Source organism: Carlito syrichta, unplaced genomic scaffold, assembly GCF_000164805.1.
Source record: "Carlito syrichta isolate Samal-C Ts95f unplaced genomic scaffold, Tarsius_syrichta-2.0.1 Scaffold305651, whole genome shotgun sequence".
NCBI lineage: Eukaryota > Metazoa > Chordata > Mammalia > Primates > Tarsiidae > Carlito > Carlito syrichta.
This window is the reverse complement of record NW_007249747.1, coordinates 321,530-347,480: the sequence shown is the minus strand read 5'-3', so window position 1 is coordinate 347,480 and position 25,951 is coordinate 321,530. Positions and strand designations below refer to the sequence as shown.

At 37.5% G+C, this 25,951-nt stretch overlaps 1 protein-coding gene across 1 annotated transcript in view; it reads left to right on the top strand.

Moving 5' to 3' along the window:
* Positions 1-25,951, top strand: part of TTC3 (tetratricopeptide repeat domain 3) — a 147,452-nt gene that overhangs the window by 32,765 nt on the left and 88,736 nt on the right. Inside the window, exons 11-15 of the mRNA XM_021714458.1 lie at positions 10,903-10,957; positions 20,087-20,249; positions 21,500-21,545; positions 22,897-23,020; positions 24,449-24,512. Of these exons, the coding sequence (XP_021570133.1) occupies positions 10,903-10,957; positions 20,087-20,249; positions 21,500-21,545; positions 22,897-23,020; positions 24,449-24,512 (452 nt within the window). The remainder of the gene's footprint in view (positions 1-10,902; positions 10,958-20,086; positions 20,250-21,499; positions 21,546-22,896; positions 23,021-24,448; positions 24,513-25,951) is intronic.

The window sequence follows — 25,951 nt, the reverse complement described above, 5'->3', positions numbered from 1 at the left end:
ACAAAATAAACTAGAAAACCAAGTTAGAGTCTGAGATCCTCAGAACAAAGCTGTACAGGCGTAAGGTCCTGTATAGGTATTAGTTGTAATTCATATTTGTGTTTGGCCTTCTGTTGCCCAAAACGAAAAGGGAACTTGACGAGTTACATGTTTTTTATTGCCCATAAAGAAAGAATATACCAATTATTTGAGTGAAACAGTGTTTTTCTAGTGTTTTGTTTGGAAAGAAATTACTCATATGGTTTACAGGTAATATTAATTGAGTGATAGAGTAAAGATGAATTTCAGCAGCATTCCTGTTCATAGCAAAAAACTTTCTGAAAGTGCAGTTTTAAGTTTCACAAATATGTTTTTTGAAGTTTTCTCATGAAAGTTGAGAGTCTGTTATCAGTTGTTTTTCAGTGAAAGTGCTTATGTTGGGATGGGGGAGCATGGGCATCGGGAAGGTAGTATATTCCAAGATGTAGCTTTAAAAATCACATATATTGTGTTTTTCTTTTATTAGAGACAGAACATATTCTCATGGTAGAAAATTTGGAAAATACAAGAGTTTAAAAAGAAGAAAATAAAAATTACCAGTAATCCAACCATTTTGGAGAATACTACTGTATTAATATTATGCAGCTTTTAGATGGCTTAAACCGTGGATAAACTGAGGCTATCTAGACTAGAGGATTGGATAGGCTTGACACAGTCTTCCATCAATACCACTGTCCTCAACTGGTTCTGACAAGAAATGAGCTACGAATGTCTTTAGGTTATTGCCTCTTGCTAGGTCCAGAATTGCGTATACTCTATGCTGTTTGAAGCTGAGTTTGTATGCTTTCAAGGTCAGATGAATATGCTGTTTGAAGATGAGTTTGTATGCTTTCAAGGTCAGATGAACTTGGCTAGCTTCTTGTGAAAATTGAGGCACCTATCCTAAATCTTGTCTGGCAGAAGTTCTACTCTTCAGCTCTGAGAGGTGAGAGGCAAACCAGGGTGTTGCTGCTCTCTTTCATGAATGTTGAATGCTAGATACACAAGGAGCATCCTCCCCAAACCCTGCTGCAACAGGAGGTGAATCAAAGTAGAAATACAGAAGCCAAGTAGCTTGGCTAGGTAAAGGCCAAGAACAGGGTTGTGGATCTGTTCTTGTACCTCCTTCCTGATGGTCTAGCTTATAGTTTAACACCATCTGTGTTTTTAGTAGAGGCAGGTCAGATAGCATTGAGAACCTTTTGTTCTTTATTAAGCAATCACTAATATATATATGGGGTGCCTATTTAACATATGAAGTGTTACACCACACTAGCTTGCTGGTGTTTGCTATCTTCTCACATGTTGCTTATGTGATATACTTAGTAATGTAGGGATAATGTTTTCAGAGTCCATAGTATATGGAATTCCTGATCAAGATGATGTGACTTAAGAAAAGAACAAGTTGTCAGTAATTCAGATGTGCCATTGACACAGGATAACCCCTGCTCTGAAATGAACTTTTAGTTGAGTTACCAAGGTTGAGATGTTTTGAAGCTCTCACATTTGCCAAATGCTAGGTCTGCTGTGGGAATCTGACTGAGCAACTGCAGAGACAACTGGGAGTAAAGCATCCACCCTCCCCAAGTTTGGCAGGGATGTACTCCTGAGCTTTTCCACAAGGCCAGACTTCCTATCTGCAGTCGTAGAAGCAAGGATTAAGATGTTCAAAGAGAACAGAAATGGAACATTTAAAAATAATACTAGAAAAGAATAGAAGGATTAAAGTCATGAAATAATGCTAAAACTTCTGAAACAGTTTATTCTAAAAGAAAATATTAATCAAAACATTAAAAGAAAAAGATTCAGTGTAAAAAGATAACTTTGGCAAGATTAATATCTAAATTTTAAAGATAATACTGTAACGTATAACATGGCTGTTACTGTTCTGAGTACACACATTATCTTGTAAAACCCTCACAGTCATGTGAGGTAGGTGCTGCTTCCTCTTTACAGACAATGAAACTGAGGCATAGGGAGGACAAGCAAAGTGTCCGAGGACACTAGGTGGATGTGATGGAGCTGGAATTTGAACCCAGGCAACCTGGATACAGAATCTCTACTATGAATCACTATGGGAAGATGATGATAGAATAAAAGAGAATGTGAAAGTTGAAAAAAATTTTAAAATATATGGTCCAAATAGTCAAACATTTATAAGGAAATGATTATCCTTACAGGACATACAGATTAAAAACTATGGGTTTCTTTTTCATACCCATTAGATGGCAAAAATTTAAAAATCTTGTAACACCAAGTGTTTGAGAGGATATGGAACAAAGGAAACTCTCATACTCAGCTAGAGAAAATTTAAATTGGTACATCACCTTGGAGAGCAATTTGACAAGGTGAAGATGTACATACTCTCCAACCCATTTCTAGGTTCATGCCCTCTAAACTCTCAACATGTACCCAAAAAGATACGTACAAACCTTCATTATAGCATTGTTTTTATGAGTAAAGAAATGGAAACAACTAACTGTCCATTGATAGGAGAATGGATAGATGAATTATGGTATATTCATGCAATGGAATTCTATACAGCAGTTAAATTGAACGCATTATTGATTGAAAAAGCAAGTTACTGAATGATTTGTACAGTATGACGCCATGTATTAATGTTTAAAAACATGCAAAACAATATGCATATCCACAATTAATGCAGAGTATGTGTTAAAAAAAATTTTTTTAAATGCACGGGCATGTTAAATATCAGGGGAATGACTGTCTCTGGGGAGAGAAGGAGGGAAGGGGAATGAAGAAGGGAGGGGTGATAACCAGTGGGTGTCAACTGTAATAAACTACAAAAAGAGCTGAAGTAAAGATGGCAAAATGTTAATTTCTTGCTAAGTTGGTACAGAATTGGTACATTTTATTGTTATTCTCTGTACTTTTATGTATACTTAAAATATTTGATTAAAAGTAAAACAGTATAAAAATGTACATGGTAAGAGAAACAGAAGAAAAACAAAAACAGTGGTCACTAAACATCAAGTATAAAACAATGAAAAATGATATTGAAAGGCAATAAGTGTTAGTATTTTAAGGCCATTAGCAGAGGAGAGGAAGTCTGAAGTGAGATATATGTGGGGAAACAAATACTTCATGCAGAAATGGTCATGGTGTGGTTATGGTGATGATTTTAATGTTAAAATTGTACAATTTGCAAATAAAATCACCTTTACTAGCAAGGCCAGGAGCCTATCAGAATCCTCCCAGGTCGGTGGATATTGTGTTTGGAAATGGAAAAGCAAGAGATAGGGTTGGAGGACAGGAAGGGTAGGGGGAAATATGCTACCTTTTCTTCTTTTTTTTTATTGAGTTGGAGTCTCACTTTGTTGCTTAGGCTGGAGTGCCGTGGGACACTCATGGCCACCCCAGTGTCGACCTGCTGGGCTCCAGCAATCCTTCCGCCTCAGCCTTCCAAGTAGCAGGAGCTACAGGTGCGTGCTACCATGCCCGGCTAATTTTTTATTTATTTTTATTGTGGAGATGAGGTCTCACCAAGTTCCCCAGGCTGGTCTCAAACCTGCAGGCTCAGTCAGTCCTCTCGCCTTGGCTTCCCTAAGTGCTGGGATTACAGGCTGAGCCACTGAACCCAGTCCTGTGCTACCTTTTAAGCTCTTACTCCTGCTTCAACTTCTCACCTTCGAATCCTTCAGAATGTGCAATGTCTGTATCCCAGGATTCCTAGCTTGGATGAGATGTCCCTTTTTTCTTGGTATTCTAGAAGTATTCTTTTAAAATACAATTTGGTAACTATAGGGCATTTTAGAGTGATAGTTGTATTGGAAGCAATCAGAACTTTTCAGATTAGAGGAGAATCTAGGAAAAGGAAATCAGGCATATCTATACTTCCGTAGTTATACAATGTAGCTTATGCAATGTACATGATTGGGCTTTGCTCACTTACTGTTTATTATTGTATGACTTACGGAAAATTTGAATTGTTTGATGGGATGTGGAGAACCGTGTAGGGGATATGTATTGCAAGCAGGGAAAGTTTAGTCTTGAATGGTTTTTAAATTTGCTTTGGAAAATCATGTATTTTTAGACTTGGTAATTACTTGATCTTTTGGTATTTAAATATTTAACTATTTACTCATTATGTGATATTCCCTTTAATCAGATTCCAATTGTGATTAGTAGCAGACAGACAGACTTTAAATTACTCCTCTGTTGCTTTTTTCCCTGAATGTCTCTGAGATCAGAGGTATATAGCAACTCAGCTGTATGTTTCAAGTATTCTTTTGTGTGTGTGTTTGTGGGTTTGGTGGATTATTCCTCACTCTGTTCCCTTGTGTGATCTCTTTATTTTTACTTAGAAGCCACTACACTTGTTTTGAGGAAAACATTTTTTTCAGTCTTCTTTGGGATGTACCCCCTTTTTAAAGAAGCAATAACAAATGCACGTGGGAAAAAAATAAAGAGTAGAAAAGGATATGCTGGAAACTCTTGCCAAGCTAAGACCCATTTTCTGTTACCTCTCTTGAGATATTTGTATATTTCCATATTTTATGCCTGCACTGTACAAGCACTTATGTTGAACTAAATAGAGGGCAGAATCTAGGTAACTTTATTTGGTTTGATGTAATATATATGTCTTTTCAAAAAATAGATAATAGGGCAACCCCTTTGAGTCCCCTCTCACTGTGGGAGCTTTTCTGTCTTCTCAATAAATCCTACTTTCTAAAAAAAAAAAAAAGAAAAATGTAATAACTTACTACACATGCTGCTGTACATCTTACTTTTTAAAAATATTTAAACCTTGAAGCTTGTTGCATATCTGCATATAGAGATTGACCTTTTTCTTGGCTGTGTAGTATTTCACTGAATGGATTACTCATGTATTAGTAATAAGTCCATTAGTTTGTATTAGTACATAGTTTTGTTTTTTTGTTTTTAGAAAGCAGGATTTATTGAGAGGACAGAAAAGCTCCCAAGGGGGTTACCCAGTACATAGTTTTTTATATATACTTAATTTGTATTTGTATATAGATTATTCTATTTACAATTATTTTAATTTTTAAACCTTTAATTATTACTATATATATTTATTTTATCAGTATGTAGATTATTTTGAGTTTAAAAATTACATACAACTATGTAATACTTTTTTTTACTTAAGTTTTATATTCAAGTTGAAGTATATCTGTAGGATACATTTCTGATAAATTTCTTTTACTCAACTGAATGAAATAGCATATATAATTTTAATTCCAGGCACTAATTTTGATTAAAGATATATATGTATATTCAGTTGTTGGTTATTAGTTGCTGCAGATTTGTCAGTGACTGGCCATTATATCTGAATCCTGCTTTTGTTGATTAGTTGTTACTTCTTTTTCTTTTTTTTTTTGAGTTGGAATCTCACTCTGTCACCCAGACTGGAGTGCAGTGGCTGCTCCCGGCCACCACAGCCTCGACTTGCTGGGCTCCAGCGATCCTTTTGCCTCAGCCTTTCAAGTAACTGGAACTACAGGCGCACGCTACAACGCCCGGCTAATTTTTTGATTTATTGTAGAGATGAGGTCTTGCCAAGTTGCTCAAGCGGGTCTCAATTGCTCAGGCAATCCACTCACCTCAGCCTCCCAAAGCGCGGGATTACAGGCTGAGCCACTGAACCCGGCTAGTTGTTATTTCTTTGTTGATCTGGTCAGGTCCTGAAAGTAATGATTTATAATTGGGGAAAAAAAACCCCAATAAATTCTATATAGCTTGCAAAGTTCTTGCATATTTATGTTACAGATTGAAACAGTCAATAAATAGCATGTCCTTACCCTTCTATGTTCAAAATCAGTTGAGAGATGGATATAGAACACAGGCAAGTGGTGATCAAATATTATCTTCAATACTGATGCGATTGTTGGAGAATAGGGACTTAAGTCTGATAGCTAAGGAGCTTGTTACTAATTCACCCACAGTCATAGACAGAATTGGGCAACAGGAGCCCTTGTGAATTCTAAGCTTGGAAGAAAAGAGGATATTTAAGATTCCAAAGAGTGAGAAAAAGAAGAGGCACAGCCACACGTGAATAGTGCTCATTCCCCACTATTAAATAAATTATTATTGATCCTCTGGGGATAAGTTAGTGAGGGATGAGAAGAGGTGAGAATTCAGGAATAACAGTATAACAAATCCAGATGGAACTTAGAGGAGGGGGAATAAGTGTTCTTTACTGTAATTTTAGAACAATGTAGTATATTGGGTTGAATTAATAGGGAGGCTAGAGAAATAAAAGCACTTTGCCCTGTAACAGTAATAAGTTGGAGCACCTGGGCTAGAACTCTGTTTCTTACCCTCTGTTTAGGACTCTTACCATGTCACACAGTCTTCAAGAGTAAATATCCATTTGCATCTCTTGATTTTTTTCCCCCATTTTCATAGATCGATTTTTCAGGGTTTTGCTGCTGCCAAAAGTCACACTTGAGTACTTAGACCCTGGACTGCGGTGGTTTAGATAAGCAGTAGCACCACGTAATTTGCCGTACTCACTTTCTTTAGTAGTAGGATGTGGCCATGTGGTAGTAAATTTGAAAACTTACTGGTATTAATATTAATATGCATTTGCATGTTAATAAACATTGTGGTATTTCTAATATATGCTATTATAATTATAACCATACTATTATATAGTATTATATAATAACATTCAGCATTGATTCAGCAAATACTATTGGGGTTCTATTGATAGATGATGTCAGAAATGAGCAGAAACAGTCTCTGTGTTGCAGACAGTGAACTAGCAGAGTGAAGGCCTGTGGTGGAAAGGAGTGTGTTGCATTCATGAAACTAATAGTTGCTAAATGACCTAAATACAGAGGAAAGGGAGAGATAGTTAGATGCTAGACCATGGAGGGCCTTATAGACTGTTTTAAGGCTGTTGGCCTTTAAGACCAATGAGAAAGCAGTAAAGGATTTTAAACTGAGGGGAGATAGCATGATCAATACTTTAAAAAAATTATTCAAGTGCAGTGAGAATGGGTTTGAAGGGGAACAGCAAGGATATGGGTTAGGAGCTTGTTGCAGTACTCTCAGCTAGAGATGATAGTGGCTTGAAGCAGAGTAATAACAATGTAAATGGAAAAAGTGGAAGGCTTCAAGATATTTTAGAGGTGAAGTTGACAGAAGTTGCTTATGGTTGTTGTTGGAATGTGAGAGAAAGTGGTTGAAACTGTTCTGAAGTTTCTGCCTTAAGCTGCTTCATGATTTATGGGACCCCTCACTGACATTGGCATCACTGGAAGAGAAATAAATTCGTAGGAGGAAGAACTTGGAACATACTGAAGTGCCTTTGAAGCATCCAAATTGGAATGTCATGTAGGTAGTGAGCTTTGTGGGTGTGGCACTCAAGGCAGAGCTTTGAGTGGGAGACCTGTCTGGGATAGTTAGTTAGCCTAGGTGATTTAAATTGTAGTTGTGGGTGAGATTGCTTAGAGAAGTGTTTTCAACTTGGACTGCACGTTGAAATCTCTTTAACTTTGAAAAAAATATCACCCACCCCAGAGATTTCAATTTAATTAAGCCAGGGTAAAGCTTGAGCATTGGACTTTTAGAAGTTTGCCAGATAATACTGATGAGCAGTCGAAGTTGAGACCCACTGGCCTAGAGAAAGCATAGGCTAAGACTAGAAGGGAAAGCGGGTTTGAACCTTGAGGAACACGATGACCAGAGAAGGATGAACCTTCACAAGAGAGTATTGAGAGGTGGCCATGGAGGTAGGATGAAGACTAAGAGTGATGTTGTCGAAGTAAGTGAAAGTGGCTAGCAGTCTCTTTCTTCTGAGAAACTGGTTCAAATGGAGCTTGGATTTGGTAACATGAATGTCATTTAGTTACTTTAGGGAGAGCTGTCCATAGGAAGCTTGGGACGAGAAGCCTGTTAAATGGAGTTGAGAAACATGAGGAAATAAAGACAGCTATCATAGTCTGCTTTTAGAGGTGTTGGGGAGAGAGAGAGACCCAGTGTGGAGCTCGTGAGGTGTGCCATTGAATATTTTGGGCTACAGGTAACAGACTGATTGAACTGACTTAAATGGTGAAGAAAACTTATTTTATTCAAGAGTTCCAGAAGAAGGTGGCTCTAGGTTTGTGTGTAATCAGTGACACAACAAGGTCATCAGAGACCTAGGTTTTTCCAGCCTCAGTGTGTGCCTTGGTCCTCAGGATGTCTCTTCAGGATGGTAGGATGGCTACTGGAATTCAAGCACTCCAGCAAAAGGAGGACACGTTTTTCTTGTAATCTTTAAAAAAAAAAATCTTAATATATATGCTGAAAATTATATAAATCCTAGCTGGGCTCCGTGGCTCAGCCTGTAATCCCGCGCTTTGGGAGGCTGAGGAGAGTGAATTGCCTGAGCCCGCGGGTTCGAGACCCGCCTGGGCAACTTGGTGAGACCTCATCTTTACAATCGAAAAATCAAAAACTTAGCCAGGCGTGGTAGCGCGCCCCTGTAGTTCCAACTACTTAGAAGGCTGAGACGGAGGGATTGCCAGAGCCCAGCAGGTCAAGGCTACGGTGACCGGGGGCAGCCACTGCACTCCAGCTTGGGCGACAGAGTGAAACTCCAACTCAAAAAAAGAAAAGAAAAGAAAATTATATAAATCTTAAGTGTGTAAGTTAAATTTTCATAAATCAAACAGCTGTAACCAGCACACAGATCACAACCCCAGTACCCAGAAGTTCACCTTGTATCTCCTTTCAGTCAAAACTCACCTGTCTTCCTCCTCCCAGTCAAAATCCATTTCCTTCACCTGGATAACTACTAACCCAACTTCCATAGGTTGATTTTTCCTGTTTTTGTGCAATATAAATGGAATGATATACTATGTGCTCTTTTATGTTTGACTTTCAGCATTGAGACACATTGTTGCATATAGTTTTAAAATGTTCATCTATTGCATGAATATACCACATTTTACCTTTCTATTGTTGATGGGCATTTGGGTAGTTTCTAGTATTTGGCTTTTACAAATAGTGTTGTCGTGAACATATGTATTCATTTCTGTTGGATGTATAATCAAGGAGTAAAATTGTTGGGACAGAGTATGCTTTTATCCATTTTAATTTTCCTATGTGGTTATATCTTTTTAAACTCTTACCAGCAGTGCATGACAGTTTCAGTTCTGTGCCCTCACCAACACTTACTATTTTCCATCTTTAATTTTAGACATTCTGGTAGGTGTATAATGGTATAGCACTATGATTTTAATTTGCATTTCCATAAATTAAGAACATTTCAGTTGAACATCTATTCATATGGTTATTGACCATTTGGATATTTCTTTTGTGAAATGCTGTTTAAGTCTTTGCTATTTTTTTCTCTTGAGTTATATGTCTTACACATTCGTAGGAGTTTTTTGTTTATTTGTGTTGTGAATATGAGTCATTGGTTAGACATAGTATTGCAAATATCTGCTCATACTTGGTGGCTTGCATTTTCACTTGTTTCTTTTAGTTCTTCTAGTAACTTGTTTCTTTTCACAAGCAAGTTACTAATTTTAAAATAGTACAGTTTACCTACTTTTCCCTTTTAACTCTTTTTGTGTCCTGGTTATGATCTTTGCCTATTCCAGGGTAACTAAAATGTATATATTTCTGCTAAAAGTTTGATTGTTTAACTTTAATGTTTAGATATGTAGTCCATTTGTACTTGGGATTTGTGTTTAGTGTGAGATAGGACTCAAGATTCATACTGATGTCCAAAAGACATTAAATGCCCAGCACAATTTATTATGAGTATATTTTCTCCAGGCACAGCAGTACTTTGCTATAAATCAGTTGATTATATGTAAGAATCTGTTTCTGATTTATTCTATTTGTTGGTTAGGTTATCTAGCCTTCTGTAGCTTTTTTGGGCAGATAGCCTTTTAGTAGGTATTAGTATCTGGCAGTATGAGTAACCTAGCTTTTCTCTTCCTTGTAATCTCTTTTTAAGCATGATAAATTAGTATACATGTGATTATGAAACGATGAAACAACAAATCTTAAACTAGATAAATATGGACGTAAAAAAAGAGAAGGTAGATAAGTCAGTGAGTTAGGCATCTTGAGTAGATAGTAGGAATCGTTGAATAAGTAAGATGGAATAAGTTAGGACATAGAGAATTAGTGATTTTGGAGTTTGAACATTTTGAGTGGTGCTGTTTTGAGTTGCCCAGGGATGTGGTAGGTGGCTGAGTGGGGCCTGAAGGGAAGCCAGGAAACTGAGAGACTGGTCTGGATCTGTTATGCTTGAGAGTTTACATAGTATGTTTTCTAGTGTAGTAACTAATATTTATCTCAAAACAAGTAGAATAGAATTATTTCCCTCATTTTATAGATGAGAAAGTAGGCCCAGAGAGGTTAATAACTTCCTAAAATTTCCAACAAAATTAGTGATTGAGTTAGCCCTAACCTGGGTCTCATGTCCCAGCTTCCATGCTCTGTTCAGTATAGCTTAGCTGATGTGGTATATAAAAGACCTGGGAGTTTTAATTTTGGAAATCAGAAGTCTTAATGACATGCAGAAATAGTGTAGAAAAACATAAAAATAATATAAAGTTATACATAGATAAGATATTGATAAGATATGTGCAAGAAATACTCCAGAAATATTAGAAGTTGCTATTCCTGGGTAATTGTGATTATAACACTGGGTGACTTTTTCCTTTTGATTTACTTTTCTGTATTTTCCAAATTTCTTATAATGGATGTATATTATATGAATTTTTAAAAATTAAAAATATTTTTTGACTAGACATGTATAACATGGAAAATTTACAAAGTACAAATAGATTTTGGAGTTTAAATAGTATATATAATACTTTTACAAAAGTATATGTAATACTTTTATAATAAAAGAATGAAAATGTTTAAATACTTTATCCTTGTTTTTCTTTTTAGAAATGCGCTTGGTGATGGGAAGAGAGCCACTATTCTGAAGAACACTTGGCCAAAGGTAAGTTTCTTCTATATTTTACACTGAGCAAATATTGCCACACAACTTTGTGAAAAGTCTGTTTATGGGATGTGTTGGTGAATAAAAATGCTATATGAAATTATGCAGAGCTCAAGAATATGAAAGGAAAATTTTCAGTTCCATGATCAGCATGGGTATTCAGCCATAGCAGTGAGAGGCTGTGCATGTGAGAAGGACAGGTAGGCCATGGGAGATGCTGAAAGTCTTGAGGGAGCCTTAGCAATTGAGAGTAACTGCTGCACATTCTGGTTGAATGTGCCTGAATGAGAAAAATGTGGAAGAAACTGTAAGAGACTGTCTTTATAGAAGATAGGGCCGGGCTCGGTGGCTCAGCCTGTAATCCCCCGCCTTTGGGAGGCTGAGGTGAGTGGATTGCCTGAGCCCGCGGGTTCGAGACCCGCCTGGGCAGGCAAGACCTCATCTCTACAATAAAATAAAAAAATTAGCCGGGCGTGGTAGCATGCCCCTGTAATTCTGGCTACTCGGAAGGCTGAGGCGGAAGGATCGCCAGAGCCCAGCAGGTTGAGGCTGCAGTGGCCAGGGGCCACTGCACTCCAGTCTGGGCGACAGAGTGAGATTCCAACTCAAAAAAAAGAAGATAGGAAAGGATTTCTTAACTCACAATGCAAAAATCAGCAATGAAAAGGAAAAAAAAATCCTTGATATATTCAGCTATAACAAACTTTAACACTTCTGTGTATCAAAATAAATGAAATAGTAGTTTGGGAGGAGATAATTTGTCACATATATAATTTATGACTCATAGACTTTAAATCCAGAATATGCAAAGAACTCCTAACATAAGTAAGAAACCTAGTGAAAAATGAGCCAATAAGATAAGCATTTCAGAAAAGAATACTGCTGAATGGTCAATAGAAATACAAAACTATGTTCTATTATTTCATAATTAAAATTACATGGGATTGGTACAGAAATAGAAAGAAAAATGAAATCAATCAAGCAGAATGGAGGACCTCCAGACAGACCCCCACATATACATGATTAAATAACAATGTGATATTGTTTGGGTCCTTCAGATTGGCAAAAATTAAGGATACCAATAGTCTTGAGTATGGTGAGTGTGTGTAGTAACAGGAACCCTCTATAAACTAGTGGGAGTGGGAGTTACTTACAACTGTCTTGGAGAACACTGTCATGTACATACCCCATAATTAATTGATTCTGAATGTGTGCACCCTAGAAAATTTCTTACGTGTATAGATGGTAAGATGTACTATATAAGGTTTGTCATTGCAGCATTGTTTTAATGGCATATAACTGCAAATGTCCACTGATAAAACAGTGGATGAATGTGGTATTTTCACTTGATCGAAGTCACTACTCTGATCTATATGATCTGTCCCCTGTCTTGAATACCGTTATTTCTTTGACCTCACTCTTACTACTGTCTCCCTGGTTCACTCTATGTTGGCTCTTTAGCCTCCTTACTGTTCCTCAAACATGCCAGACTCACTTCCATTTTATACTTGCTCTTTCTTCTGCCTAGAATGCTTTTCCTCAGAGCGTTGGTCAGCTCCCTTATTTTCTCTCTCTCTCTCTCTCTCTCTTTTGAGTTGAAGTCATACTCTGTCCACCTAGACTGGAGAGCAGTGGCACAATCACAGTTACTGCAGCCCCTCCAGCTGGACTTAGACAAGCCTTCTGCCTCAGCCTTCCAAGTAGCTGGGATTACAGGCACACACCACCATGCCTGGCTAATTTTTTTATTTATTGTAGAGACGAGGTCTCGCAGTGTTGTCCAGGCTGCTCTCGAACTCCTGGACTCAGGCAATTGTTTTGCCTCGGCCTCTCAAAGTGCTGGGACTGCAGGCGTGAGCCACTGTGCTTGCCCCCTTGTTTCCTTTCATTCTTTATTGAAAGTAGTCTTCTCAGTGAAACCGTCCCTGGCCACGTTACTCACATACCACACCTGCCCCTTTCTAGACATTTTCTGTCCTCTTTCCTTGTCTTTTTTCCTCTTAGCACTTATTGTTGAACATATTATATATACTATTTTAGTTTGTTATATATCTCCCAGTGTAATTTGAGCTCTACAAGGAAAGGTTTTTGATCTGTTTGGTTTACTCTTGAATCCAGATTGTCTGACAAGCTGCCTGACATTTAGCAGGTACTCAGTAAATATTTGTTTATTTAGTGAGTGAGTGAATGAGTCAATACTAGATTGTGGTTGAAATGAGTTAACTGGGTTATCAACATTTATAGATTTTTTTAAAGTGTTGAATGAAAGAAATCAGTAAAACCATGGGCTAGAAGAATACCTATAAGACTCATGATACGGCTTATTTCCGGGGAGTGAGAGAGGGAAAGAAGATTGAAGAGAATTCTAAAGAGATTTTAACCATAACTGTATAGTTTTGTTTCTTTCATTAAAAGAAAAAGAATCTGAGGCAAATATGGCAGAATGTTAATAGTTAGTTCTAGGTATCTGTCTGTATGTTAGTCTTTGTATTTTCCTAAATTATAAAAATTATAAAAATCTTACTAAATAAGACACAGAAAGGCACATGTGTTTCATACTTCATTTCTGGTTTTTAGCAGTTTGTTTTTAAGCCAGAGTGAGTAGAATCATAACATTTTAAGGCCTTAGAGAATTTACTGTTATTCATTACTTCTCTGAATATAGATTTCATTAGATTAGTTATAGGAGTTAATTTTATTTTGTTTAATGTTTTTTAAAAATGAACTTTTCCAGCCAGGTGATGGCTCATGCCAGTAATCCCAGCACTTTGGGAGGCCAAGGCAGGAGGATTGCTTAAGTCAAGGAATTTGAGACCAGCCTGGGCAACATAGTGAGACCATCAAAAAATTAGCCAGGTGTGTTGACCTGCGCCTGTAATCCCAGCTCCTTTGGGAGACTGAGAAGGGAATATTGCTTGAGCCTAGGAGGTCAAGGCTGTGGTGAGCCATGACTATGCCATTGTACTCTACCTAAGGTGACACAGTGAGATCTTGACTCAAAAAAAAAAAAAGAAAGAAAAAGAACATTTCCTTTATATTAGGAATAGCACATGATAAAAAAGAAAAACAGAATACAAAAGCATATAAAGTAAAAGGAGAAAAGTCAGCATGGGGACCTTTTTAAAAAGGCAGATTTCTTTGTCTTTTCCCTTCCCCCAAATGACGGGAGGAGGCAAAGAGTGTATCTAGGAGTATGAAGATAGTAAAATTCCTTAGGTGAACTTTTGCATTCAAATTTTGGGATCATTTTTTTAAATGCCTCATTTTACACATGAAGAAATTGAGTCCCAGAGAAGTAACATGGCTTGTGCAAGGTGTCATTGAAAGGCAAAGACAAAACTGGATTTAGAATCCAGCAGTGGATTGTCCTTCTTTTTGAGGGTGATCTGTTTGTTGCTGTTTTCATTATTTGTCATTCTTTTGCTTGAAACCAATTCTTTGCTGATCACTGAACCTGGCATTTTGTGGGTACTCTATCAATATTTGCAGAATGAGTGAATGATAGAATTCCAAACACTGAAACCCACATCATGATACTGGCTTTCTAGAGCTGCCTCTTGCTGTTGTAATCTATTACCAATTTAGAAAAAGAATATCAAACTTTTTGTTTTGAGAACTTTATGAAGGATGTTTTTGTTCCTGGCTTAGTTTCTCAAACATGAATATTCACTTTTTTTATTGGAATGTTTTGTGATGTGTCATATGATTGTAAAAATATTTTTGTAAATAAAAATATAAAACCATTAGTAAGTATTAACAAAATTTATAACTATATAACCAGGTTATTTTTCCTTTTATTTTACTGGAAAGGGATGCTCATTGAAGGATGGTATAAACTATAGAAGCACAAGTAGATAGAAGCACAAGTAGATCATACAATGTGCATTCTTTCCTTTGTTTTACTTTAGAATTAATTACAACCTTGAGTCTGTGTAGTCATACCTCCAAGATATAAGCCTGTAGAGGAAGGTACTCTGTAGATTTCTGAGGGTGGGCCATAATTTTCCTTCTTCCAGATAAAGAAGACTGATACAATGTGATCTGTCTCTAGACTTACTTTCAGGGTTTAGAGAGGGTGGGTCATTTGTCCAGAGTGAAGATTTTTATGGTAGAGTCAACAGATGTTTGTGGACATATTTTTGTGCATTGTGTCTTGATACATTTTATATGTTATACAAAACCAGTAACCTCACAGATTTCCTAAAGAACCTTTTAATTTTGAAAGGTATATTAGGAGTCTTTTGCTTGTGAATGATAGAAACCTAGCTCAGATTTGGCTTAAGTAGAAAAAGGAATTTATTGGATCATGTAACTGAAAAGTCTCAGACATGGTTGGATTCAGATCTGTAGACATTTTTCTTTTTGCTTCTCAGCCTTGCTTCCCTGTTTGTCAGTTTCATGTTTAGTCTTTTTTCTCCCTTTTCTCTGTTTCATTTTACATAGGATCTCGTTATATCTTCAAGTTCACCAGTCTTTTTTGCAGTGTCTCATCTCACTTTATTTCTAGTCAATATATTTTTCATCTTAAATGCAATAGCTTTCATCTCTAGAAGTTAAATTTGGGTCTTATATATTTCATATATTTAATATGTTCTGTCTTCCTTTAGCCTCTTGTGCATATGGGAGATAGTTATAATAACTATTTTAATGTCCTTGTCTACTAATTCTATCATCTGTTTCATTTGTGGGTTGTGTTCAATTGATTTTTCTCTTCATTACAGATCAGTTTCTTTTCATTTGAATACCTGATAATTTTTTATTGGATACCAGACATTGTAACTTTTTTGTTTGTTGCTGGATATTTTGTTTTTCTGTAAATATTTGAAATATTAGTCCTGGAATGCCAAAAAAATACTTGGAAGCAATGTAATACTTTGGGGTCTTATTTGAAGCTTTATTAGGACTACAGTGGCATTTAGTCCAGGGCTAATTTTTTCTCCACAACTGAGGTAAAACTTTTCTGAGTACCCTGCTTGATGCCCCATGAGTTGTGATGTTTTTCACCCTGGTTGGTGGAAATAGGCATTATTCCCTGCTTTGTGTGAGTTCTGGGTTTTGTTCCCTGGTAGCCTTTCAGGTGGTTCTTTTGCTAGCATTGGGCAGTTTGCCCTTCATGGATATGTTGATCAATACTCAGCTGAAGACTCAAGAGGGGTCCCTCTGCATTTCTCTGGAGTTCTTTCTCCATGCAACTCTCTTCTCTCTAGTCCTCTGTCCTATGAACTTAAGCTGCCTTGGTCCCATGGTCTCCCAGTTCTATCTCCTAAACAGAGAGTGACTGCCAGTCTCTGCCTGGGTTCCATCTTCTGACATAGAAATTCTCTTTAGTAAGCTGGAACAGTCATAGGGCTTATTTTGTGTGTTTGGTCATCTCTCAGGGGTCATTTTTTTTGTGCTTGTCTAATATCCAATGTTTTGCAAGCTATGGTTTTATATCTTTTGTCTTTTTTTGGTTTGTTTTAGGTAGGAGGGTAAATCTAGTCTCTATCACTCCATCTTGGACAGAAGAGAATGGTGTTAGAGAATAGGCTCTCTTGGCTTCATTTTTTTTTCTTTTTTTTGGAGTTGGAGTCTCTTGTCATCCATGTTGGAGTGCAGTGGCATACTCACGGCCACTGCAGCCTCGACCTGCTGGACTTAGGCAATCCTTCCACCTCAACCTTCCAAATAGCTGGAACTACAGACACACGCCACCACGCCTGGCTAGTTTTTTTGTGTGGTTTATTGTAGAGATGAGGTCTTACCAAGTTGCTCAGGCTTGTCTCGAACTCCTGAGCTTAGGCAGTCCTCTCGTCTCAGTCTCCCAAAGTGCTGGGATTACAGGTTGAGCCACCGCGCCCAGCCTTGGCTTCATTTTTAAAAAGACTTTTGTCATGTAGTAGGAGCCCCAAATCGATATTCGTAATATCTGTTAACTCCAGTTAAAGGAGAACCATTCTTAGTATTTATATAGTAAACCTGAGGGATGCCTCAGACTGATCCTGATTGAGTCATGTGCTCACCATGGATCAATTGCTATGACCTGGGAAATGGTGCATTTCTATTAGTCAGTCTCCTGAGTCACAGCCATGCTTCCACCCTATGGTTCATTGTTGGCATAGAGCACAGGAATTAACAATCCTGAAATTACAGTGAGGGCTAGAGATATAGTGGCACCCAAAACGAGAGGATGCTAGACAGTCAAACAATAGGGAATTCCATATATGTGATAGAGAATAGTGTCAAAGAAGAGCAAACCTTTCTATTGTAATTGGATTTAAGAAACCTAAGATATCTTTGAATTTAAGCTATTGAAACAACTTTAGCAAGGAGGTCTGAATAGACTCCTTTCTCAAACAATAGAAGTTAGACTGTATTTTATAATGTTTAGGGGAAAGGATTCAGAAAGGCGAGAAAAATTAGGGAAAAAGAGAAGAAAATTAAGTATTCTCTATAAATTTAGCAGGTTTGGTTTATGATCTATCATTGTTTCCTTTTTTTTTTTTTTTGAGTTGGAGTCTCGCTCTGTCACCCAGGCTGGAGTGCAGCAGCATGCTCACGGCCACCACAGACTCAACCTGCTGGGCTCAGGTGATCCTTCCACCTCAGCCTTCCAAGTAGCTGGAACTGCAGGCATGCGCCACTATGGCCAGCTAATTTTTTTGATTTATTGTAGAGATGAGGTATCACCAAGTTTCCCAGGCTGGCCTCAGGCAATCCTCTCACCTCGGCCTCCCAAAGTGCTGGGATTATAGACCTGAGACACTGTCTGGCCTTAGTTTTATTTAATTTATTCTTTTTAATTATAAAGTTGTGGGGTACAATTCAGGGTTAGATATACAAACATCGATTATGCAGGTACCCTTGTTGATGAGGTATACCCTTCCCTCCCCTAACAGTTTCTCTCATCTGCCAATCCCACCCCCCTGACAGTTTCCCACTACTGCCAATTCGCTAATCCCATCCCCCGACAGTTTCCCACTACTGCCAATCTCTTTCTTATAGTATTATAATTGTTCAAAGTCTGCTTATGAGTGAGAACATATGGTACTCTGTTATTTGTTTCTGTGACAGATTACTGAGTAATGATCGACTCTAAATCCATCCAAGTTGCTGCAAAGTCCGTATGTTTGTCCTTCTTTATGGCTGCATAATATTCCATTGTGTATATGTACCACATTTTTTTTTATCCAGTCCAGCTTCGATAGGCAGCATGGTTGGTTCCATGTTTTTGCTGTTGTGAACAGAGCTGCAACAAATACGTGTGCAGGTATCTTTTTTTGTAGAATGATGTGAGTTTCTCTGGGTATATTCCCAGTAGGGGAATTGCTGGGTCCTATGGAAGGGCAATTTCTAGTTTTTTCAGATATTGCCAAACTGTCTTCCAAAGGGGATGCACTAGTTTGCAGGTTTTTTTTTTAATGCAGTCATTTAAACTTTGACGTTGATAAATTTCTAGGGGATAGGATTTGACTTTGCAGCACATCTGAGAGATGTTATTGTTTTCTTATACCTCAGATATCAAGAAACAGGGCATCTACCCTTTAAGAAAAGTAGAGTTTAACAAAATGCCATCTGAATTGGGGTCTTTGATCTAATTCTGAATAGTCTATCTAAAAAGGCTCCAAAGAGTTTTTTAGGCTGGGTACAGTGGCTCATGCCTATAATCTCAGCACTTGGGGATGCCACAGTGGAAGGATCTCTTGAGTCCAGGAGTTTAAGACCAGTCTAGGTGATACAGCGAGACTTTATCTCTACAAAAAAAAATTAGCCAGTTGTGGTGGCAATACCAGTTGTCCCAGTTATTCAAGAGGCTGAAAAGGAAGGATCACGTAAGCATAGGAAGTTGAGGCTGCAGTGAGCTGTGATTGTGTCACTGCACTCCAGCCTGGGCTACAGAGTGAGACTCTGACTCAAAAAAAAAGAAAAGAAAGAAAAAAGGCTCCAGAACTCATAGGTTCACATGGTGCACCAGACCAAGATTATTTATGCACCAAACTTGTATAAACACATGCCCACATAACTGTTTCTGGCTCTTAGTGAAAAACTGACCTTTCTTAAAAGGGTCTCTTAGGGCAACCCTCTTGGGTCCCCTCCCATTATGGGAGTTTTCTGTCCTCTCAATATATCCGGTTTTCTCAATAAAAAAAAAGTCACTTAATTTTAATTTTATATTTTTCCTAGTTGCTCATTGGATGAGAATGTTTCTCATAAAAATATGTAGTAAAGAAGAAAGAACACTGGACCAGGTGTCCTAAAAGCAAGGTTCTTTGATATGCCCCTAAGTAAGTGTGACATTAGGCCAGCTTTTAGCCTCTTTCACTTGTAAGCACCTCTCCAGTGGTACTGTGCCTAAAATGGGAATTTGGTTTGTGAATAACTTGAAGGAGTGCTGGTTGAGTTAGTCCCAGGTTTTGGTACCATTAGCTTTTGAGATGAAAAAGTTCAATAGAAGATTTCCAAAATGTATAAATGGAGCCAGTAAGGATTTTGGTTCTGTAGCAAAAAACAAACAGAAAAACTGTATCCTTGGAATTAAATCAGTAGATTTTGTACTTTTTCTTAAAGCCAGGAACTACACTTAGAAAATAATTGAAAGCTGATTGAAAGAGAGAGAGATGGGTAGAAAATCTAACTTGAGTGCACCCCTCAACTGTGCTGCACTCTTCAGATGTATTGGAAAACTACCACACAAGCTGATTGTTCCTTCCACTCTGAAAACCTTTTGATTTCCAAAGTATAGGGGATGTGATGACTTAGGGACTGTTAGTGCCTTAAAGTATCTTGAAAATATTAAGTTATTTATTTATAATAAATGTCTTTTATACTTTATCTGGCATAAAATACTATTTTATTTTATATTAGTAAACTATAACAAATTGAGTTGCTTCCTGGGGGTACAAAAATCTCAAGCACAAATATTGATCCTCAGTTATTTAAAATTATTTGCCTATTCATAACTTTTTATTTAGCTCGTTAGGTAATTTTGTTTCCTAAGGTATTATTAACATTTTTATATATCCTTCATGATAAGGGCCTAATCTAACATTTGAAGTAATGAATCAGTTTTCACCAAAATATTTTTTCTTATCTATTTTCTTTAACTTAAACATATTTTTGAGAAAAAATTAAATTTATCTTTTGGAACAGGGTCACTATCGTTATTGTGATGCTCTTTCTATGCTGGGGGAATATGACTGGGCCTTGCAAGCAAACATAAAAGCTCAAAAACTCTGTCAAAATGACCCTGAGGGAATCAAGGATCTAATTCATCAGCACATAAAGTTACAGAAACAACTAGAAGACCTACAAGGTATTCCATCTAAGATTCTGTTTGGTTATAGTTGAATTCCCTTAAAACTTTGGAAGACAGGTTTCTTAGATTAATGGAGAACCATAAATCAATTCTCAGATGACCTGTCCTTATTTTGTTATCTTGGTCATGTCACTTAAGTTTTTCATTTCTATCTGTGTGGAATTGCATTACTATTATATTCTATTAGGTAATTATAAATGATGTAAACTTTTTATTTGAAACAGCAGCTAAATTGTTTTTATTCTTCTGTAGAAAAAGATCCCTTCTAGATATTTTGAATCAAATAAAAGCTCTTTGAAATAGTTATTTTAAATTTTTTCTCCATTATTAAAGTTATTTCCTAAAGAAAAGGCCCCTCAGTAGAGTTGCTTGATGTTTTTGCACCAACTTTGTGACTAATTGCATAGCATGCTGAACATGTATACATTTTGAAAAATATATACAACAGAAATTGGCTGTGCAGACTAGGAGTTGCAGATTTTCATTTTGCCCTTGTTTTCTAAGTCATTTTTGCTCTCTGCAATGCCTGAAATTCCCTTAGTCTACATTGTCAGCATAGGGTCTTTCCCTTTTTTTCTTCTTTGGATATTTAGTGTCTAATGGAGCTGAGCTGAACAGTTCTATTTCACTGGCAGATATTCAATATAACATGATTATAAGATTATGAGCTCCTTGAAGACAGGTATCGTCTCTCATTCAGATTTATATATTGCTATCATCTTGTTAAAAGATCACTCATGCCGGGCTCGGTGCCTCAGCCTGTAATCCCGTGCCTTTGGGAGGCTGAGGTGAGAGGATTGCTTGAGCCCGCGGGTTCGATACCCGCCTGGGCAGCAAGACCTCATCTCTACAATAAATCAAAAAATCAGCTGGGCGTGGTAGCGCATGCCTGTAATTCCTGCTACTGGGAAGGCTGAGGCGGAAGGATCGCCGGAGCCCAGCAGGTAGAGACTGCGGTGGCCGGGAGTGGCCACTTCACTCCAGTCTGGGCGACAGAGTGAGACTCCAACTCAAAAAAAAAAAAAAGATCACTCGTGATAGACTGTCAGACAAGGTTTGTGTAACATTTTGTTGACACCATTCTAAAACTAAAGACATCTAGAAGTGTAATATTGCTTAGGTTTGCTTTTCCATTTTCTAAATTTGATGTTCTTATTATCGGCTTAAATTTGAAATTCTTTTGCTGTCTGTGTTACCAATCCATTGATTACTGTGTGTGTGTGTGTGTGTGTGATTGACTTTTATAGGTCGAACACCAAAAAAGAATCCAGTTAAAACCTTTTATGAAAACAGGTGAGTTAATAGCAGGTCAGTAGCTGCTACTAGGAGTGGCTTTGCCCCATAAAGTTAAGAATCACTTATATTTGACACTTTAGGAACTAATGGCAACCACAGTAAATTTAGGGATGGAAGGAAGGAAGGTGGTTTTTTTTAATGTGTTTAAGATCAGGTGACCTGTAAGTTGTCAGATTTATTTTACTATTTTACCGAGCCATATGAATATGTTTGTCTGGAGATCAGTAGCCTTATCCTATGGGAAAAGAGGAGTGAAAAGTTAATTGAACATTAATTACTGTGCTTGAATGGGACCAGCTTGGCCATGAGAGTCTTGGCATCTGAAAGCTGGGACTCAGCCTGTGCCCTGTGCCCTTCACCTCTGTCTTGGAAACATCTGCCTTCAGCTTTCAAAGGCAAATAGCTTTCATGTTAGAAATAGGTAACAGACTTGATTATACTCACAAGAAAACAGAAGGAAGCTAGGGTTCTATCTCTGTTTATATGGCAATTAAAATAGATTGTGCTTTTTTTCCCATGTGCTTGTTTAGATGCCTAGGTTTTGAAGCTTCTAATTCTATAGTGTGCTGAGCATATAGATATATTTTATATATATGTATGCATCAGAAATAGGGCTGCAGACTTTAATTTAAATTTAACTTAAATTTGTCTTAAATTAGGAAATTTAAAACAAGAAAACTGTTATTTTAATTTTAGAATCCAGAATGCTTTTATTTTTTGAGACTCTGCCACACAGGCTGGAGTGTAGTAGTTCTGTCTTGGCTAACTGCAGCCTCTATCTCCTGGGCTCAGGTGATCCTTTCACCTCAGCCTCCTGAGTAACTGGGACTACAGGTGCTTGCCACCATGCCCAGCTAATTTTTCTATTTTTTGTAGAGACGGGGGCTTGTTATGTTGCCCAGGCTGGTCTTGAACTCCTGGGCTCAAGCAATCCTCACACCTCAGTCTTCCAAAGTGCTGGGATTATAGACATGAACCACTGTGCCCGGCTAGAACCCAGAATATTTTTTAGAACTGTTCTTAATTTATTTTGAGTTTAGTATCAAACTTAACATAATGTTTACATATAAAGCCCATTCAGATGTAGAGAATCTTTAAAGAAAAAAATATTCATCTATTTATTTATTTATTTTTTAAGAAAGAGAGTCTTGCTCTGGCACAGTCATGGCTCACTGTAGCTTCAGTCTCCTGGGTTCAAGTGAAGAACCTTTTTAAAACACTGATACCTTGCTTTCAAGGAAAAAATGCTGTGATTACTGCAACAATGTGTTTGCTTGAAGGATAACTTTTTAAAAATGCATCATAATTAATAGGAATAAAACGATTGCTCCTTGTTTCTCTCACTTAGGGCCTACACACCTAGGAGTTTATCAGCACCTACATTTAGTACTTCACTTAACTTTGTGGAGAAGAAAAGAGATTTCAGAAAAGTTAACCATGAAATGGCAAACGGTGGTAATCAGAATCTACAGGTAAGCTCCACTAAAAATAGAAATTGTTTCAAGTATTGTATAGGTTATCTCTTATTTTTATAATAATATTTTGATGATAATGACAACCAAATATTTTGATGGTATGAAGCCTTTTTGCCTACTGATACCAAAATAATGATTCTCTTTTAACAAGTGATCTGGATATTTCATACAACTATGTAAAGATAATATTTCAGACGTTTGAGATTTCTTTTGAAATCACGTATTTTCAAAATATTTTTTCTAAATATCATTTTGCCACTTAGTGTTCATTGTATGTTCTCCCTTCACGTTTCTAAGCAGTCACTGGGAATGAGTGACAGTGGGGTCTGTGGGCCAAGCCGCCCCTAACCCTCACAATATTTTGGGTTTTTCTTTATCTTCCTTTTCCCTTTTGAAACCTAATTTGCCACCTGACACGTACCAGTCTACCACCCAACTTGGGTCAGATTGGAAGGCACCCTTCTCTTCCTCTTTCCAAGGTTTTTCTCAGTCTTTGTTGCCCTCAGCAGCAGTAATGCTAGCCTTTGATTTATTGCTGTGCTCAGCAGAAGTCTTAGTCTGACTTTTTCTTCTGAGTGTCACTAAGAGCTTCTAGCCTGACTCTGTCATCAGGTGTCCCAGATAACCTGCTCCTGAGTTCTCCTCTGAACTGTAGAATACACAAAGTCCTTATTTAGATCTCTCTTCAGGGTTTGAGGAGGTAAAAAGAAAATAATGTTTTGGCCTTGGGTGGGTAGATGGGCATCCAGGGGAACTTTTCCAACCCACTGTGTGGTCCTTTTATTGATAATATTGAAAATATCTAAGAGTCTGTGTTCAGTGAAGGAGCAGAATATAGAGAAGATGTGATAGTATTCATTCAGTACAGACATTACTGAACATCCTGACATGTTAGCCATCATGCTAGGCATTAGAAATAGAGTGGTCATTCAAGAATTTGCCATTATATCATGATCTCTTATCATCAGTTATCCTTTTTTTGCTTATTTATACATTCAGGCTTAATAACCAGCTGCATATTTTGTTTTTTTGTGTTTTTTTGGAATTGGAGTCTCATTCTGTCACCCAGACTGGAGTGCAGTGGCTGCTCCCAGCCACTGCAGCCTTGACCTGCTGGGCTCCGGCGATACTTCTGCCTCTGCCTTCCAAGTAGCCGGAATTACAGGCATGCGCTACCACACCCAACTGATTTTTTGATTTATTGTAGAGATGAGGTCTCGCTGCCCAGGCAGGTCTCAAACCCGTGGGCTCAAGTAATCCACTCACCTTAGCCTCCCAAAGGCGCGGGATTACAGGCTGAGCCACCGAGCCCGGCTATCAGCTGCATATTTTAAGTGGCTAGGTGAATTCTTAGGTGGTGGCTGTTCAGGTCTTCATGGCTATACTGTTTTTTGAAAGTCTTACTAATTTTATTTTCGTGGGCAGAATGTAGAAGAGGCTTCAAAGGTAGACAATTATGACTGTCATCCTGAATTTCCACCACCACCAAGTGAGTATTTTTTTCTTATACAAATTGTTGCTGAGTTAATGTATTTCTATACCTTTATGTCCTAAAATTTGCACAAGCCTCAGGTATATTTGCTGTTGTTTCCCTTTCACTTTATAATAAGAAAACATTGACTGTTTTATTTGAAATTAATGGTGTCTTCTTATATTATTTAATAAATTTAATTTTTGAAATTCAAATAAAAGAAATGGAAAAGTCGAAGTACATAGCTCTTTTTGGTCTGCTTTTTCATTTCTTTTAGTCTGTTGTTTCTTATTATTGAAAGTTTTCTTTATTGCCTCCCCTCCTCCCACCCTTGAGGAGCCTTCTTATTAGACCTTTTTTTTTTCCTAATTGGTCTTTCCCATGAAATTTTAATACCACAAGTACTGTTTATCTGCTTATGTGCTGTATGTGCATCATATATATATATATATATATATATATGTATATATATAATATATATATTTACTAATTTTCACCTTATTGGGGGTGGTATTTCCCATGTTGAGAATGAAAGCTTGTCTTAGTCCATTTGGGCAGCTATAACAAATGTACCATAAACTGGTAGCTTATAAACAACAAACATTTATTTCTCACATTTCTGAAAACTGGTCATGTTACTAGCAGATTCAGTGTCCACTGAGGGCCCTCTTTCTGGTTCATCACTGGCTGTCTTTTTGCTGTGTCCTTGCATGGTAAAGGGGGCACTCAAGTTCTCTTGTAAAGGCTCTGCTTTATAGCCTAATCACCTGCTATTCATAAAGGCTCTGCCTCTTGACCTAATCACCTCCCAAAGATTTTACCTCCTTCTACCATCACCTTGGGGATTTGGTTTTCAACCTGTGAATCTTGGGGGTGGGACACAGACTTTCGGACCGTAACAGTGCTTTAGGCTAATTCTCATTTATTTTAAAATGTGTGTACCCAGTGCATTTTTTTTATGTATCTGGTAAACACAGATACACAACAGGACCTCGTAATTTGGCATCATTGGGAGTTGAAGGGTTCCAGAGAAGTGATTATTCTTCATTTGTTTCTGATTTTTCCTTCATACTACCAGATTTTGATGAAATTCTTTCTAAAGTGGATTACATGCTTCCCTGTCTTTTAGAACAGAGTTTAAGCAGATACAGATTTCTTTTTGATGGTTTAAGATTTTTTTTTGTTTTTTGTTTTTGAGTCAGAGTCTCACTCTATCGGCTAAGTTGAAGTGCAGTAGCAAACCAGCCTCAACCCGCATGCTGTGCTCAGGTGATCCTACCACCTCAGCCTTTCAAGTAGCTGGAACTACAGGTGCATGCCACCATGCCTAGCTAATTTTTTGGTTTATTGTAGAGACAAGGTCTTACCAAGTCACCCAGGCTGGTCTTGAACCCTTGGGCTCAGGTAATCCTCTCTCCTTTGCCTTCCAAAGTGCTGAGATTATGGGCATGAGCCAC